This window comes from Oryzias melastigma, linkage group LG16 (genome assembly GCF_002922805.2).
Source record: "Oryzias melastigma strain HK-1 linkage group LG16, ASM292280v2, whole genome shotgun sequence".
Taxonomy (NCBI): domain Eukaryota; kingdom Metazoa; phylum Chordata; class Actinopteri; order Beloniformes; family Adrianichthyidae; genus Oryzias; species Oryzias melastigma.
Window position 1 is genome coordinate 16,613,170 of NC_050527.1, and position 19,338 is coordinate 16,632,507.

The 19,338-nt window shown below is 43.1% G+C and overlaps 1 protein-coding gene across 2 annotated transcripts in view; it reads right to left on the bottom strand.

Annotated features, from left to right (window-relative positions):
* The window catches only part of LOC112143399 (transcription factor HIVEP3), a 51,257-nt gene that overhangs the window by 5,342 nt on the left and 26,577 nt on the right, over positions 1–19,338 (bottom strand). Inside the window, exons 2-6 of one of the 2 annotated variants that reach the window (XM_024267333.2) lie at positions 15,470–15,579; positions 8,164–10,502; positions 7,753–8,042; positions 5,598–7,607; positions 5,181–5,329 (exon numbers count right to left, since the gene is read on the bottom strand). In XM_024267333.2, the coding sequence (XP_024123101.1) occupies positions 5,181–5,329; positions 5,598–7,607; positions 7,753–8,042; positions 8,164–10,156 (4,442 nt within the window). In that variant the 5' untranslated portion in view covers positions 10,157–10,502; positions 15,470–15,579. The remainder of the gene's footprint in view (positions 1–5,180; positions 5,330–5,597; positions 7,608–7,752; positions 8,043–8,163; positions 10,503–15,469; positions 15,580–19,338) is intronic. The other variant, XM_024267332.2, reaches the window with a different exon arrangement.

Here is a 19,338-nt window from a genome sequence, read left to right on the forward strand (position 1 = left end):
ATTTACTAGAAAAAAGTCAAACATTAATGGATAAAAGGCATAAAATCATTAGGAAAAAATTGTGAAATTACTGGAAAAAAGTCAATATTTTATGAGTACAAATTTGTAAAGTTATTAGAAAAATGTTAAAATTTTATTTGAATAAAACTAAAAATTTATTATTCAAATAGGTCTAATTTTACAAGGAAAAAGTCATTCTGTTCTGAAAATAAAACCGTACATTTACAAAAAAAGTGAAGCTGATAAAGCAAGATTCTTTAACAGTGTGATGTCCATCTGTTTGCTCTGCAACACAAATTAAACAGGTGATATTTGATTGTCTTGGAACAATCAAATAAAATGTGGAACATTTTAAAACCTGAATGTAACATTTTAATTTTGACATTTTTTTCCTTGAAAAGACTTCAATATTTAGAAGCGTATTTTTTACTTTATTCTTGTACATTATTGCTTCAAATAATAAAACTTTCTTCTTATAATATTGCAACTTTATTTTGTAAAACTTTGACTTTTTTCTCCTAATGTTACAACTTTATTTCATATATTTATGTTTATTTTTCTTCTTTTATGGTGGCCCTAGTACTCTGTCATAATTGGCAATGAATTTGTGAACTTTGTACGGTAAAATTTAAATAAGAAATGAGTCAGTCAAGTTTCTATTATGTGTGTATACTTTGGCTAACATTAAACCCAGATATGCTTATCCTTTATTTCTTTGTCCTGCTGCCCATCTTTCAAGTGTATCACTAAACTAAAAAGAAGTTTTTGCCTAAAACACCAGAAACTGCTTTAACAAAGACACATTGTAGATTTAATGAATTAATATGACATTTTGAAAATGAAGATCAATACAATTTTGTTAGACCTTAGTATTATATCCACGTTCTTATGAAACAAAAGAAATTCACTAAGAGAAAGGGAGGAGGGAACAACAGAAAACACTTGCTGATCTGTAATGAGCAATAAAACCATGTCAGAAATGTATAGGGTCTGGGGTCTGGATGGGGCGGGCGGGGACGCTATGTGGCCTCCTGGGCCCGGGCGTAGGTGGTATGGGGTGCGTTGTATGATGGAGCGTGTGAGCTGCAGGTACAGTTGTGTTGTGTACTTTATGACTAGTTTAAATGTGGAGACTATTTTGGCCAACAGGTGTGTGTGTAACTATAGAGTGTGTGTGTAGACAGGCCCCGCCCATTCTAGTTTGTTACTTAGTCCTGGTTATTTTATTATGTCGTTTCCCTCTGTTGCCATCTTCTTCTGCCCCCCCTTCTTTTTTTTCCGTCCGGCAAAAAATAAAGAAAAATAAATAAAAAAAAAAAAGACATTTATAAGGTCAAAAGGAAAATTAAAATCGTACTAAAGCAACAGCTCTTAGATTCAAGTTTAGTGAAGTAGATCTATATATTTACACAGCGGTCCCGCTGAATACTCCATTTTGCTTGGCTGCAGGGTATGGGTTAAAAAAGGACTGGTTCAGGCCGCCCCGTTGTTTATTATTTTCACACATATATAAATATACATATATATACATACACACACACACACACATATATATATATGTATATAAAGTGTATAGACACACACACACACATATATATATATATATATATATATATATAAAGATGCTAGTTTCTTTTCATATATCTGATTTTATTTGTGCCAAAAACAGACATAATTCATATTTATCATTAAGAAAAAGAAGGTAATGAATGCAAGACTATGCGACTCCTTCTAGGTTTTGATCATTGGAAAACAAGCCCAAATTGCTCTTTTATCTATCTATCTATCTATCTATCTATCTATCTATCTATCTATCTATCTATCTATCTATCTATCTATCTATCTATCTATCTATCCATCCATCTACCTACCTACCATAAACACCAATCCCACTCATTTTTCAGTGAAGGTGGAGTACACCCTGGACAGTTCAATAGTTCATCACATGCAGCGGCTCAGGCAGACAGACACTTGATTACTCCTGAGGGAGAATTTAGAGTCACCAATCAATCTATGAAGCATGCTTTTGGACTGTGGGAGGAAGCCTGTGTGCCCGCAGAAAACCCAATTATGCACGAAGGGAACATGCAAACTCTATGCAGCAAGGACCCAAGGCAGGAATCAAACCACAGCCTTCTCACTGTGAGGCAACAGTGCTAACCATCCCAAAATACTAAAATAAGTAGAACAGATTGTGCAGTGACTGACACATGGACACATTTTTTTTGCCCTCTAAACATACTTCTCCAGAGCCGTGGTCTCCTAGATGAGTTATAAAAATGAAGTTTCAGTGGGACTGTTTTAGGGATTTTATCATTTGGCTCGCTGACCCAGTGGAGGAGTGTCCGCCATGAAACTGGAACATTGGGGGTTTGAATCTGCAGTCGGTCATACAAATGAAATCCAATCCATCCCCTCTGGACACTTGGCATGAAGGGTCGGGTTGGGGAGGAACCACTAAATGGTTCCTGAGGGTGGCTGGGACTGCAGATCAGCCCTCCCTCAGAAAAGAAAAATCCATAGAACCAACTTCCTACACCCATGTGTGGGACTACTAGTGACATTTTACCTTCATTAGTTTGACCACATGCTGCTGTCAGAACAATGAGTTTAAGAAAAAGGTTCCAAAATTGTGCAAACATTAGAGGCTGGATTATAGATGAGTTGTATTAAGAACACCTTAAGGTGGGAAGTTGCAGTAGCACCAACCTGTTGGTTTTACTGTTTTTTGTACATATAGAAATACAGAAAACATCTGGATTCAGTCTCAGCAGCTCTTACTGAATCTCATTTCAGTGTTGACTGATTGTAGTATCTGCTAGAAATATAAATACCTTAAAGAGCTAAAAAATAAAAGAAAAAACAGGAACCGTTGACCAAAAGCAGCAGCGGGTGGAAACAATGACGATGTGATTTCTGCAGACCGCAAACACAAACCAGTGTGGTCACAGAGGTTCTGAGGGCAATGAGTGTGTCTGCGCAGCAAACTTGATTGCATTTCATGGCTACTAGTGACACCCATTACCCTGCCACTCAAGTCATCGCTCTAATGAAAATATTGATCAGAATAAATGTCACTGGAAAAAGGCTGCTCCACACAGAAAGTCAACAGACAAGGCTTCCTTTGTGAGGGCGGGCTGGGGATGCCCCACCAAGAAGCCTGGCAGCTCGGAGCCCTCTAGCCGTACGTTTCCACTACACCCAACAAGAATACCAGCTATTCTGTTGGGATGCAGCAGCTCTGCCAACAACAGCAGCAGCTAAAGAGAGGGAAGGGAAGCCTGGTTGTGGTCAACAAGCTAAAATAGACATAACATGTAAAAAAATGAGCTTCATATTTAGGTTTGGTCTATAAAAACATTGTTTATGAGCAAATTTGATGTTTACCGGCAGACTATTTAGAGACAAAGTGGACCACAGATGCTTTATTTTTACGTGAACTGCCGTCTCTGAAAAACTGCTCTCCTTTCACTCCCCGAAAAGAAATGTACTCTTCATTCCAAGTGGTAGACAGCCAATGGGTGCTGTTTAATTACAGTACATGCACCACATCGACAATGCTCCCTGTTGTATGACAGCCTAAGCAAGAGCAAATCACAACAAATTGTTGTGCGAGTCTAACCCAGTCTCAGTACTGAGATTATGCATTCATTGAGGAGCAGGCTGCTGTTTATCTGGCATTTCTTTTCTCTTTTTTTTTTGTCATGGCTAAAAATATCCACCCACATGTCTGGAAACCGAAAACTCTGCAGAAGTTGCATTTCACTGAGGGAACCTTACACTAGCAGCACGCCAACAATCTCATTGTGAATCTTTAAATATGCCAAGTCATATTGATGGACCATTACTACTAATTAAACCATTTCAACTATGAAATAATATCATTAGTAGGATGGAACAATGCTCTCCACAACAGAAAAATATGTCACTTGATTGCTAAGACGCCTGTGATCAAGAAAAAATAACGAAAATTTAGAGTTCAAAGGAAGCTAAGAAACAAGAACTGGAAATGGGAAAACTGGATGTGAGTAAAATAGCAAAAGATAAAGACTTGGAATTAGTTCATTGTAAGCAGACAACTGGTTCATTCTGAATCTGCTGTCCGTCCATCATCCCTCCACACTGCATCCCTTTCGAGGTCACCGGGTTGCCAGAGTCTGTACCGGCTACTGTTGGGTGAAGGCACGGTACACCCTGGTCTTTGCATAAAAGTTCATACATAATAACCCAGACAGCCAAAACTCTGCTTGAAAACTTGCTGCATTTTTAAAAATTATTCATTTTTAAGGTTGCACAGCAAAGTTGTGATTAGCGCTCTAGGCCGTGGTTCGAATCCTCTCTGGGACCTTTCTGTGTGGAGTTTGCATGTTTCTTTCTCAGTGCGGCTTCCTCCCACTGTCCAAAAACATGCTTCATAGGTACATTAGTGACTCTAAATTGTCCTTTAGATGTGAATCTGAGTGTGTAGCTCTGCAACAGACTAGCAACGTGTTTAGGTTGCACCCTGCCTTCACCAACGGTTGACTCTAGCAACTCAGTAATCCTAAAAGAGATTCAACAGGTTTAGTAAACGCATGGATGGAATTTATTTTTCCAATTTAATTTTTTTTTTTGGTTCAAAATGATCCTTCTTTTTCTCATTTGTACCTGTTTTTTTGGCATTGAAGTAAAAACAGAAGTGTCAATACTTAGCTGCTGGGTTAATTCTAATTTCTAATGAACCTAGAGAAGAACTCATACTGATCTTATGAGAGCTTCAAAACATCATAAAATCATAATTTATGAACATGTAGAGGTTTGAGGACAAACAACAGCCATGACTATGGCCTCAACGTTTGCTAGTTATTTCTTACTGTGCCTTTGGAGCATAAACACATACTAATGGGGCGCTCATGAAGTTTGGTTGGAAGTTGGATATTTGCACACACAAATTGCTGTTAAAGTGTTCAAATTAACACGTCTCATACACAGAAGTTCATGCCAGGAGTAAGTGGAAAAAGCTTGGCTGCAGGTACAAATGAAGTCCCTGTGGGCAGCACTGCCTCCCATCTGCTACTCGAATTCTCTATGAACTCTTCTCAGCTCTCCATTGTGGTTGTTTTGCTGTCATCAGTCAGAAGAACAGATACATGAGGCACCCATGAAATAAGAAACTTGATAAAAAAAAAATGTACTCTTACCCTCCTTCAAAGATATGAACTCTGGAAGAGGACCCGCTCTGTTTGGAAGTGGAGGCTGCCTTTTCCTCTTTTGAATCCTTACTTTCCTCTTTTTCGTGCTTTTGTTGTGTCTTTACCTCGGCATGGGTGCTGGGTGGGGTGGCATGTACCTGCACTCAAGAAAAATTTAAAACAACTTCAAATAAGTGTTAATTGTTCTGGTTTATTTCATATTGAAGTTTTTTTTTAATCCAGCATGTCATTCCTACAATGTTATCCCCACACTACTCACAGAGACAAGTTATGTGAAACCTGGACCCGATTATGTATAGGTAGTATTATTTAAAAACTAAACATGTTAAAGCTTTCCTCTGAAAGTGTGACTTGGTGGTTATTTGTAAAGTGTACAGATTCGCTGTAGGTTTTGATTGTGTTTACCTCTGTCACAGAGAGCGATGTCTTTTGGCTTGAAGGAGACATTTGTACTTTGGCTGGTGTTGGGGCAGTTGCCATGGTGTATGTCTCAGAGCAGTGCTTCTGTTTGGAGCACAGCAGAGACAGAGCCACCTTCGTGCTGAGGCCTGGTAAGTTTGGATTGTGAGCACTGATGCTCCATGTAGAATAAACTGAGGTACTAGGGTCCCTCTGGGTGCAAGGGTTGGGTTTGACGTACTTTAAATAGCACCAGTTCACTGAGGTGGAGGTGTGGAGGCTGGGATATGAAGGAGTGCTCGGTCTTTCAAACCCTGCTTCCACAGTTGGTACCTGTTCCTTTTTTGGACTTGCTTTCTCAGCCATTTTATTCTCTCCCTTCTTTTCATCCATTGTATATGTCCTTGGTACTTGGTCTTGCATGTCTTCTGTTTTCGCCAATGTGTCTTCAACTCTATCAGTTGGTTTTCTCTCTTCTTCTTCCAGTTTTTCCCCAGAAGCTTTAACTTTCTCTTCTTGTCTTCCCTCAAGCTCCACACGGTCACTTTTCTCAGCACCCTGATATTGCTCCTCTTCTTCCTCTTTCACCCTTTTCTGGTGACGCTGAGCTTCTGTGCTGAGCTCTAGACTAGCGGCAGGAGAAAGCATGCGTTTGCTCCCTCCAGCCCCCAGTGGACCATATCCCTCACCAGAGCTTGAGGCCATTTCTGTTGGCAAAGACAAGGAAAGGAGGTTCTTGACATCTTGAGAGGGGATCTTTAGATAGGCTCTTTGCAGCTTGTCCTGATTCACCTGGCCCATAATGACCATAGCTGTGCAAGATACTGTTTCCTGTGATTGAGTGGAAGCCAGAATTTGGGATAAAGTAGTATACATGGCACTAGCAAAGGTAGGTCTATGAGCCTGGAGGCGCACTGGCACCACAAGAGAAACTACTGGTGTGAGCTGTGCCAAGCATGTGGCAATGACTGGTCGTGGATGGTGGTAGGAGAAGGTCACAACAGACTGTTGTGCTTGGGTAGCAGATATAGATGATATTGAAGGTCTACTCTCTGATGAGGATAGTGAAGGAACATTTGCGCCAAGCCTCGGACTGACAGAAAAGTACAGAGCTCTATTCCTGGAGGAGAAGGGCATGGGAACTAAAGGAGGAAGCTGATGCAATGGTATTCTCATATTATCTGAGACGTGGATCTGGGGTGGATGTATCCGAATGGGTGGAACGCCTGTTTGCGTATGTAAGAAGGCTCGGTGGAGGACCTGGGTGGACAGATTTTCAGAGAAGGCTGTAGTGACGGGGAGAAGTTGTGACATGGATCCTGGGGGTAACGCATGGTGGCCTCCATGCCGCAAAACTGGCAAATCCTGAGAGGCCGGGAAGAGTTGACGTGGTAGCAGCTGTAAAGCCTTTCCTGTTCCTTCAAGGCATAGCTGGGAGCTTACCTCAGTAGAATACACAGAAGGGTGGGGAGAGTGGGAAGGACCAGATTTAGGACTTTCTGCCCTGGACAATTGTACAATGTTGGTCCCTATTGGATCAGGTTCATCTGGAGAAGGTTTCTTAAGTAGACATTTTCGTCTTTCTTTCCAGGAGGATGTAGACTGTTGAGGGGTCAAGGATCCATAGTCAAATGACTTGCTTCTGTTTTCTGAGATCTCTTTTGTTTGTTGAGGGCTAGCTGGTGCCTGCTCTGAGGCTGAACGTCTCATTTCTTTGTGGCTCTGTTGGTGAGAAGCAGACGGTACCATTAACATCTGAGAATTTTGGTTGGTAGAAGCCCAAACGGAGGATTCAGACCGCACTGAGTCCTCAAATGATGCAGAATGGCTTGAGACGATGCCCTCCTGACTGGGGCTGCGAGACATTGACAGAGATTCAAAGCTAGACCCTCCAGAGGACTGGGATGCTTCTGCCAGGCGCAGTCTTTTCTTCTTTGGTGGCAGCTTCTCTGCAGGGAGCTGTGCCAGAGTCTGGCTTCGCTGAGGCCAGTGAAACTCCTCAGCTTTTTCTAACTCCTAACAAGACAGAAAGTTTTTGTAGATTAGCTTTTCTTAAATAAATAGTGATAGTTCAACTGGTTAAACTTGTTGAGTAAATGAGGTGCAACTCTTTTACACAAAATCTTAAAGTGTGACAACCAATCTCTGAAAAGTCACATACCTTGGATGATGATGCTGTGACTGCAGAAGACACGGATGGTATGTCGGGATCAAGCTCCCCTGTAACAAGGATCTCTGGAACCTGTATGTTTGGCTGGCGGATGAGGCGCGATGTGGATGGTGTTGGTTTTGGCTCAGGTCGTTGTGTTTGCTTGTTCTCTCTGAGGTCTGGTTCTTGGCTTTCCATTGAAATACTCTCTTGCTTTTCAAAAGAGCTTGTATGTTGGATGACAGACACGCCCTTCCTCTCTTGCTGCTGCTGTTTATTTGGCTCAGACTGTAAAGTAACACCTAAAGACAAACACCAGGAACAGAGGTTTAATCAAAAGCCATTAGTACAAATACTTTTTGCTTTCTTAGTCCTGATAATCAATAGACCTTATTAATACTACTACAAGAAAAATTGACCAACCTGAATGTGCCTGACTGTGCTCAGATCTGCTTGGCACCGAGACAATGCTTGTGGTGCTGCCTGACATTGGTACAGGCCCAGGACTGGGAGGATCCTCCTCCAAACTCTCCTCTTTTCTTCTTTTCCTCACAGCTGTTGCTAGTGCTCGAAACTTATAGTGCATCATCAGGGGCCGTTCCTCCTTGCATGTTTTACTTGCATCTCCCCCCTCTTGTTCCTGTCCTGGACAGATGCTTCTGTGACCCTCAAAGGCGTCACTGCTTTGAAAGTAGGCCCCACACGCTTCACATTCAAATCCACTGGGACTCTTTTTTTCTTGATGTTGTTGCTGTGGCTGATTAACTGACTCTGTGCCTCTTGAGGTGGAGGACGTAGAAGTTGAACTGGCTTCTTCCAACATCAACTCGGCTCCGATGGGAACCTCGATTGCGGGCTGACGTTTGAGCATGCGCTGAGCACCCCTCATCTCTGCAACCACTGCTTGCTGCTCATCAAATGATTGGCAAAGGCGGTGACCTCTAGGAGATACAGTCCCAGAAGTGAAGGGCTCAGCTTGGCTGGTAGATGATGGCATTGAGTGGCTTCTAAAAAAAGGCACTGCTGAGGAGTCAGGTGTGTCCAATGGATCAACCTCTGGGTTTTGGGGGTGCCTCAAACCACTTGGGCCTGCTGCTTCCCCTTTGGGATCAAATGCATAGGGATCTCTTGGGACAATAAATTTTGGTGACTCCATGCTGCTCTTCCTGGACAGGGATGAGCGACGCGGCTTAACACTGTCGATTTCACTGGTGTCCACCACTGCTTCATTAATGGTGATGAGCTTGGTTATGTGTTCTATCACTTGAGTTTTGGGCACAGCAAAAGAAATGCTCTTCTCCTCAGCTCCTGAGGATGAAGAATGTGAACAATGAGGCTGCTGTTGGTGGGGACTGCGTTGCTGCCCTCCCATTCTTCCATACTTCCCTAAAATGATTTCTGCGTATGTTTTGGCACTGGAACTAGGCGGGCTAACCTGGGAAAGTTCTGTACTACCTGATCCAGAGTAATATCCAGACTCTGTGCTGCCCTTACTACCAGGACCTAGAGAAGAAGAGGAGGTGGAGAGGGAGGAAGTAGCATCATCCGGAGAAACCATTGGGCCACGTTTCCTTTCACTTAGCCTCAGTGCTAGTCTTTGCTTGACAGCCTGTGAGTCTTCAGGCCTTTGGCTCTCTTCCAAACCTCCATGGTGCTCCTTATCACTTCTTCTCTGCTGCCTGAGCATCTCCTTTGAGGTGAGTTTTCTATGCTGACCTGTCTCTTCTTCAGACTCTGTGCTGTCTCCATCTGTGTGTTCCTCAGGGTCTTCCCCAACACCGCTACCCTCTGGACCACTTAAACTTGGCTCATCCCGACTGGAAGCCAGGTCGGCTTTAATGCGGTGGGCATGTGATTTACGGTGTTTGTACAAGTTGCTTTTGGTTTTAAATGAAAAGCCACAAGGGACACAAGGGTAGGGTCTTTCTCCTGTATGGGAGCGGATATGTTTTTGAAGAACACTTGGTTTGGCACATGGACGGCCGCAATAAGTGCATACATATTTCCCGGGTTTTTGTGGTTTCTTTTCCCCCTTTCTGGGTGAGCTGACACTTTCGAGGCCTTCTTGGCTGGAGTGAGATGGCACTCCATGAGGGTGCTCACCCTGGGTAGAGGATGTAGAGGGGAGGGATGAAGCAGCTGGGGATGCTGTAGATAAGAAGCTGCCTCCTAAGGGACCAAGAGAGTCTGAATGCTGCCATTCTGCAGCTTGCCGTTGCTGTAACCGAAGGAGGTCGGAACGTCTGGACTGGCGGTTTTGTGAGCGGCCCAAACCTCTGGGTACAGGACGGTGGCCAGGAGGCTGCCTGGGCTGCTGAGGTGGACAAGACTCTAGAGGAGATTCAACCGTCTCGTGCCGTTGCCCCTGCCTTTCAGAGCACTCCCTATCAGCCCGACGGCTGGGCTCAGCCTCCATAGAGTGGAGAGGAGGCCTCACAGACTGAAGATGAAGTGCTCTATGAGCCTCATTGGTTCAACAGGTTAGTCATTGGCAGCAAAGACAGGTAACTATCAACAGACTAAATTGCAAAATAAAGTATGGGATATTTTCTATATCAGGTGAAGAGTTATTCAAGAGCAGATGGGGCATCATTAAAGCATGCCCTGGAACTGCATGAACGCAGGTAAACATGGATGCTCTTGCTGAGCGAAGTTGATCAGTTCTCCTCTTGTTTCAGCCATTTGAACGGTCCTCCCAAGGTTTTCTCTGCATCTCCTTTGTTGCCTGTTGAGATTGTCAGGGTTTCCACTTTTGTAAGGATCTGAAGAAACATAGAAACACAAAAAAGTACAAAGTCACCATAAAGGGGACATATATTATTGGTCTCTAACTAAAGCAAAAGAAAAGTAATTGTTAAGTTTTGCATGACTGTTTTGTTGGGTTCCAGCCTTTTAAAACTTTTTTAAGAAAGCAAAGCATAAAAAAACAAACAAAAAAAACAATAATACTAAAAGGACAATCTTATCTTTTGGCATAGTCAAAACTTGATTGTTATAATCAAATTATTAGTATCATAATAAAAAGAAACAGTTAAAATAAATGCTGCAGATGAGAGCTAAACTTTTAGTATTCTACTCAGCAAATCCTGCAATGAGGAATGTACAGAATAAAGAAGGGGCGGAGCTGGAGGTGGGGGCAGCCCCATCCCCCGCACACAATTTTTGAGTCAATATTAGTATCATTACTGACAAAGAATTAAAAAATCATCAATAAAAACTTATTTAAGTGTTATGAACCTCAGCTAAGAGAACTGTTGTCTTAATATTCATAAAAATAATAAAACAGCTTAAAATATTACATTTTTATTTGTTTTTATATTTGCAATAGCCTTCCACTCAGATGCCCCCCCCCCCTAAAATCTTCTAGCTCCGCCCACTGGCACGATCAGACCATGAGAACAGTTTTTAGCTCAGATTTAGACAAATCTAAATAAGAAAAAAAAGGCTCTGACTAAAAACAAATATTTTTGACCTATGACTGCTTTACTCTGCAGGGCCAAGATCAGCTCAGACCAGCCAGGCGATGTCCTCAGCACGGGCGCTGACAGATGAGATCCCTGTGTCAGGGCACAGAGTCAAAACAAATGTTGGAAATACCGCTTCCCCTTATCTGATCTGGCAGTGAGGCTGAGGAGGAGTACATGGCAGGGGCAGTTTTCTAGTATCACAGCAGCTGTGTTTCAGTGCACACGCTTCACACTATCCTGCCACTAGGGTGCAAAGCTTATGAGCAGACAAAAAAAATCAAAGCGTCTGAGATCAGGATCCCATGAACTCCTTTATGGGGAAAGATATACTGTAATATTTCTCACTTACACACTACTAGAAAGCAGTGCTTATGAAGAACAAGGAATCACAAAAAACTAAGAGATGAAGAAACACTGAAATCTCTTTCTTTATCAAGATGTATGTTCTGCAATACTTTCCACTTATTACAAAGCCCGCTCTTAGTCTCAGCTCAAGACATGGGATTCTTGTACTGCATCCAATCAAAGCACATTCAGCCAAAGCACTGGGCCAATCATAACATTTTCAGTGAGCAGCCATTCCTGACTGCTGACGGTCCCTGCACATGCTCGCCCAGAGAATCATTCAAGAACTTAATACCATTTGCAGCTCCCTCAGTCCCTGGAGACAAATGCTCATTGAAGTACAACATCATGTGTGTTCCCTCTACAGCTGCAGATCTCTGCAACACTGATCAAGAACGTGCGGCCACAGAAATAAGGTAAAGATTTTCCGATAGACGTGGACGAAACTATAGATCTCACTAAGTGTAACTGTCTGATTTCTAGTCAAACTAATTTATTTTACCTAAATACTAAATTAAAAAAAATGTTTATTCAACCAAAAACAAAAAAGAAGCCAAAACAAGACGCTGGCAGATCTATATGTTTTTTTTGTTAATTGCCAAATTCTTTTGACAGATTTTTTATTCTGTAGTTAGGATCCATGCTTGAAATGAAAGCTACCTGCTAAGTCATTGTGTTAAGTAAAAGTCACTTTTATCCAATCTCAAGCTGTCAAAAAGTTTGTTTTAATTACTTAAAAGTTTTTTTATAGAACGCTGATGCGGTGTAGATTACCAGCTGAGTTCAGCCACTATTGAATCATATTCTCTTTCTGTGCTTGTTTTAGACCAAAGGCAGATTTCAGACTACTTCTGAGTTGTAAATATTTCCAGAAATCTTCTCTATCTACCTAATTGAAAGTCTCTTTCAGCTCAATGAATGACATAAAAGTACCATCCTTTTATAGATTCTCTATTTTCCACTCTTTTTTCAAGCCCCTTGCACCACAAAAAGGGTGATTTTCCTACAAGCATAAGTGGGTTATTCCAAACTGTTTTTAAGGGTAGATTCTTAATATCTAATGTCTTAGTCCATGCCCACTGTGAATGTTTTAAGACTGGGTTTTGCTGGGTCTTCAGAACCCGCTGAATCCCTTTTTGTGGTAATGGGGTTGCTGGAGCTTATCCTACCAACTGTAGGGAGAAGGCAGGTTACACCCTGAACATGCCACCAGTGTTGTAGGGCCACACACCCACTTATATGCACACCTAGAGGCAATTTAGAATCACCAACTAACCTATGAAGCATGTCTGTGAACTGTGGGAGGAAGTGCCTGAAGAAAACCGGAAGATGCACAAGAGAACATACAAACTCCACACAGAGAGGAACCAAAGGCATCCTTTAGTTCCCATAAATCCTAAATAAAGAAAACATGGTGGAGAGCAGAGAATCCCTGTTTTTGAAAAGGCTTCAATCAGGGAGAAAGTCCACATTTCCTCCTAAGACCTGCTGAAGAACCATCGTCCATCCAGTGAGTCTAAGCAGATCAATGCTTTGATTAAGGCAGACCATCAGTACATATAGTCAGCAATAATCCAGAATAATTACAAACGTAAGGACACATGTTGAGCCGGTTACACATAAATTCAGAAAAACGTGTAACAACTGATAGGAGATACCTACATGCATAACAGAGAAAAGTGAAAATTCAGCAAGAAGCAATGGAGGTGGAGAAAAGGAAATCCCAAAGGGAAGGTCGCTCATCCTTCATACCATGACCACAGCAGTCATCATTTGGTTCTCAGAGTTTAATGATCTCCGTCGCATCTGTTGCTGCAGTTCTTAAGCAACTGTAGGGTTCTTAGGTTGGGAAGAGCGTTTCTTCCATTATTCATAGCAGTCTAGACTGGTGAGGAAGCACACAGTCAGGTCTGTGCCAGGAAGGTGAAGGGATGGAATGCCATACTCCTTCCATAAAGCTAGAGCCCACACACAGGCAACACCCTCCACCCTGCAACAACGGAGGTAACCGTCTGAACATCTGTAGTACCCTGGAGTGACCTACCCCGGTTTCACGGAGGGGCTTTCCTCCCACAGTCCTCATTCCGCAGGAATGGCATTTTAACAATGGTGCCTCTCATATACAATAACACTGTGATGCAGCAATGATTCCTCTCCAGATCCTGGAGGGTGAAAAAGATCCCACAATAAGATCTCTGATGAAGCACACAGTTATGTAAATGCAGGGAGGGTTGGACAAGGGAGCTCTTCATTCTATTTTTAGTCTGAGGTGTGTGCAGAAAGACACCGACGCAGCTTCAAATTCCCTCCACTGCTGGGGGCAGATCCTAACCTGCAAGCTGTCAACACTTTGCATGTCCTGAACCATATTGTTAACATTCCCAGAACTGCCATTAAGTGATTTGTTGTAAAAACTCATTTCTGGTGTGTCTACTTAAAATGTGATTAATGACTCCCGATAGAAGACAGGATGAGTGAGGGACGCGAGCAGCGAGGACGCTCTGTCAGCACAAATAGGTTCTGATGCAGGAACCCAAGGGAGCCCTGACACACGGAAGAGCTCGCTGCCCGCCTCCTTCACACGCACGTGCTGCAACACGCTGTCTCCTTTCATCACCTTCGCTGGGAAGTCCAGAGCTTCTAAAATTATAAATCCCATAAAACATTCAGCGGGGCTGCAGGTTCACGCCTCAAACTTTTGTCACCGCCCCTGTGTGTGTTTTAATTCCTTTTGATCGTGGTTAAAATATGCTCCTTTCAAAAAGTGCCATCGCATCACCACCCTCGCCCTCCTAACCAAAAAAAAAACACACACACAAACAAACACACATCTCCCTCTTCCCCATTCTGTCTTTCTGGCGATAGCCTGGTACATGTTCCCATGGAAACCATCCTACTCTGAGCAACGGCAGATGGAGAGGGAGCTGGAGGTCTAAATTTATCTCCCAGCATCCTCTCCGACTATAGACACTCAGTGGCAGCAGGAAGTGAGAAGTGGTACTGCTTGGCCCCTTCTTGCGTTGACAAACTGGCGTGACCTTTGACATTGAACCACACAGCTCTGCCGCATCCCAGGCACGGAAAATTTAACCGGAGTCCCTGTGAGGGCTGTTAGTCAAATTTAGTCCCTCTCCCAAATTCTGCACAGTAACACAAACCGATCGCAGAGTCGTCGGAAGAAAAAGAAGCAGACAGAATTGTTTTTTTTTTTTTTAAACCCTCAAAGGCTGAGATTCACACTCAGCCGGGGATAGAGCTGCTAAGCAGGATGCTGTCTGGCAAAACGGCGCATACCGGAGCCCTCAGTCAGTCTCAGAGCTCTGTGAGAGGATGCACCGTCGCACCTCTGAAGCAGGAGCAGGGAGGACCGGGGTTTCACAGAGCTGTGGGAAGACTGGCAGATCACTGCTATCACATTCTCAATGAACAAAACAGCAGCAGATCGGCGTGGATCTTTACATCCGGCAGGACGGAGCCCACTGGAGTGACGCAGACACGCCGACTGCAGGTGAGATCCAAGGTTTTAATGACATTGGGGAGGCACAGTCAGGAAAAGTGGAAAAAGCTGCAGGTTTTCCATCCTCCGCTCTCAGAAAAAACCCCTCAGAATTGCTGCAGATATTTAATAAGATCTCAAAGAGAACTCGAAAAAAGATGAACAAGTTTTGACTTAACGATATTTGCAGCAAATGAGCTTTAATATTTCCACAAAGGACTAGCCATAAATCGTTATAAAGCTCAAAAACGCTCCAACGACTGCTGAAATACCAGAAAATAAACTTTCGAATTTGAATAATAAATGACAAAAGCTTCAGTCATCCTGCAGCACTTGCATTTGGAAGACGGATGGCTCATAATAGCAGAGAAAAACAGTCAGCGAGTGAGTGGGGAGCAGAGAGAGGCAGAGTTTAGATTACCTGACAGAGCAGTCTGGTCTTCCCCCTCAGAGACGCTTCACAGGCACTGTGAGACGAGCAGGGAGAGCCAGAGACTGAGAGCGGATATGACTGTTTGAGTGGGTGTGTTGCTGAGAGAGAGAGAAGAAAAAAAAAGAAGTGATGGAGAAAGAGTGAGAGACGAAGACACTGAATGAATGTTTCCACTGTATAAATGTGCAGGGAGAAGGAGAAGGAGGAGGAGGAGGAGGTGGGGAGAGGGGTCTTCTAAAATGAATTTAAGGGAATCAATCTCACACAGACTTTGGGATGTGCTCTAGAAAAGATGTTTGACTTTTTTGACTGAGAAGTTTCTTCTGCTCCGACTGGAAGGTGTTGACACTTTTGCTGATTCACTCGACTGTCTAGAAAATCCTCAGAGCCAGTGCTGCACTTTTACAGGACAGATGTTTTCAGCATCTGTCTCCTCCGTCCAGACTGTGAGCATCCCCGTGACCAGCCTCAACCCTTGTCCTTAAAGACCCACTCCAATGAAAACTGTGTTTTTAACATGTAATTCTGGGATTTTTCTGACGATGGAGGAAATATATAAAGAAAATGAATATTTTTTTATTCAAATCATCAAAATACAGTTTGAAAAGCTTGTAGGTATGATGTCAAAGCTACTACGGCAAGCCACAAGCTCCAAGCTTCAAGTGTCCATCCACATGCACACGACTAGATCTTCTTTTCCTCATTTGAGCTGGAATCTGACTCAAGTGTAAACCAGACTTCGGCCCGTGGGCCGGATCCGGCCCTCCTTCACAGAGACACTTTTTTTTTTCTTTTAATCTTCCAACCGAGACCCACATACTTTTTATTCCACTCTGCTGCAGTCTGAACCATGATGGAAGAGGATATTATTGGTTTCATCTTTAATGTTTTAGTATTATTTTTTTCTGTGAAAATTACAGAAATTAATCATTTAAAATTTGGCTGTGTGTGGCTTTCTGGAAAGACATAAATGTTTAGGTTTAGATTTGCTAGCCTACAAACCGACCCGGCCCCACATCAGAGAAGAAAGTTTAGGGACCCCTGATGTAAACAAAAGGATGATGGGAAGTAGGGGCAGGCTTACTCCACATCTCAGAAGGGAATTTCTAATGCCACATCTTTATTGATTTATGCTAAAAATTCATAATTAAAAGACCACTGGGAAAACTTTGTCCAAAAGTTCGGATCGCTCCAGGAATTTTCTTTTTTCCCAGTAACCACACCTCCAAAGCTGAAGTCATCTCCACACATCCTGAAAAAAAGTCACGCGCTGCCGTTTCTGTAACTGGAGCACATTTAACAGCAGGGGCACGCTGCCAACAGACAAGATTACAAACAAGTCTTACACGGGGTTTTCCTCTGCAGCTCAGAGCCCTGGAGGTGCATCCTCACAATCATCACTTCCTTATTGGCAAAGCTACCCTATTAAAGTGTTATATGAAGGAGAAGCTCAGTGGCCCTGCTCTAACATGACAAAACATTCACAGACCCCAACATGTCAGGCATGGCGTAAATCTTCCAGTTGCAGTCGGAGTGCGGCATCTGTAAATGAATTCCAGAGTGTCATCCATTCAAGCAAGCCCCCGCATTACGCAGAGCCGGGGCTGGGCCTATCAGCAATGCAACGGAGAGGCAGAGAAAGACAAACAGAAAGAGAGAATTGAGCACGAGCGGGCGTCCTGCTGTTCCATAGAGCCTTGCCTCACTGGCAGAGCACAGGAAGTGTGAGTCACACTCTCTAAAATAAACACGCTCACACAGCGGCGAGCCGGCTCCCAGAATGAACGGATGGCTGGGCCACTGATCAGAAGGCAGGCAGAGGGAATGTGGATCCGTGCAGGCCATCAACACGTGGTGGGACCAGCAGCCAGAAGATGGGATGAGTCAGAGGCAAAACGTGATTCTCCCTTTTTTTTTTTAAATAAAAAAATGTATCACCTCTTCTCCATGTGTTGTCCCTGGATTTTCCACATGTCCAGCAATCGCTCTCCTCCCTTTCCGTTTTTCCTCATTCAAAGTATTTCCAGCCAATGGAAGATGGCGGTCACCCTTTGCTCTGTGCGGTCAGCGCTCTGGCCCACAAACAGGCTGCAGTCTTTGCGGGCCGAGGCCCAGTATTGTGTCTGGCTGAATGTGGTCATTGTCACCCATTCCGGCACACACCTTCCATACTGTACTTCCCTGTCGGGGGATCTTCTCCCGTCCGTCACTGCTTTGTCCTCTGTCCACACTGGGACAGGAAGGTGTGTGTGTGCTGGGGAACAAAACTGCCACTGTGGGGATGATTGACAGGAAAGTTCCTCGGCGTAGATCGGCCACGCCAAACAGAGCAGGCTCAACGACAGATGTGGCAAAAAATGTTGAGGCCTGGAAGTGCAGCGATTGTAAAAGTGTGAAAGGCAGCTTTCATGATGCTGTAATAACCGGTAACAGTATGCTACCCACTGGCCCAGAGCGCAGTCAGACTTACAGTATATGCAAAGCTGCTCTCGTTTACAGCAAATGAAAACAACGACTCCCCTGTGTATTGCGCACGCCCTATATGTTGTAACGAGGAGACCATCAACACCTAAAATGCAGTCGCCATGCTTTTTAAGAAACTTCCTGCTGCGCTGGGACGACCACAAGCTATAATTTAGACCAAATAAGTGGTTGGACAACCATACAGATGACATATTTTTGGACTTTCACCCCACAAACAGCAGACAGAGGCAGGAAAATACTGGAGCTTTCTGAAAGACTTCTCTCTGTTCCAAGAGGAGATTTTTTCAGACGCGCGGTTTTTCCGTAAACGGACGCATTCTGCCCATTCGGCCGGGGTGTAATGATAGAATCCACCAGCCCAATATTACTCCACCTGTTTGTGTTCATCTGGAAGTAAATCTGGGTTGTGTTGCTCTAATGGGAACAGGATGTCCAACCACATCTGGTCATTACCCAAGTAAATAGGTTTTAGCTGTGTCATCGTTTTGTTTTCATCTTGCTTCTAAGAGGGAAAGTTTGGGGAATTACGAGCACGTCTCCAACGCCAGATGATAAAGTTAGCCCCCTGCTGTTTTCTAAAAAACAGAAAACAACAGATCTGATCAAAACACCTGCAGGACACAGCGCTAAATGAAAGACTGAGTTCTTTTAAACACATGTCAACTAGATTTAGTGGAACCGCCAAATATTCACCTTAAAAAGCAAAATGAAAAAGACATAAGGAGCTGTAAAAATGGCAGTGTTATAGATGAAGTAACCTTTGCAGGTTGACCTAAATTTCCTTTCATTAGTGTGTCTGTGTTGTTCTGGGTTTGAACTGGGTTACAACAGCTTGTGACTGTTAATAAAAATAAACTTATGAAAAATGTGAGATGAGTTAACAGTATTACTTGAAATATTGCTGTAGTGGTGTAGCCTAATTCTCACAAGGTTTTGCTGATTGACAAAATAATGGCCCATTTTTGTGTTTTATGCATTTTCAGAAATGTGCTAAAGAGAGTTTATATCTTTTTAGCTAAAAATATTCCCACCGGTGTCATTTACTCTCTTTGATTCACTGGACGGTCCACTTGCATTCACACTGTAATCAAACTGTACCAGACTTACTTGCAAACAAACGTTTGCTTTCAGACAAAAGTGTTGACCAAACAGTCCAAGTTTGAGTTGGTCAGCCTGGTCTAAACAGCATGAATGACAGACACTTGACTGTATCATACTAGCTTTGTTTCAACAACAAATTATATGAATACTTAAGTCTTTTTTAAAGTAGTAACGACAATACTGAATAAAGACATACAAAAGTGAGCTAGCAGGGTAAGAAATGTCCTAGCCACATAAAATATCAAGTTGTAAAAGGAGATTTTCAGAAGTTT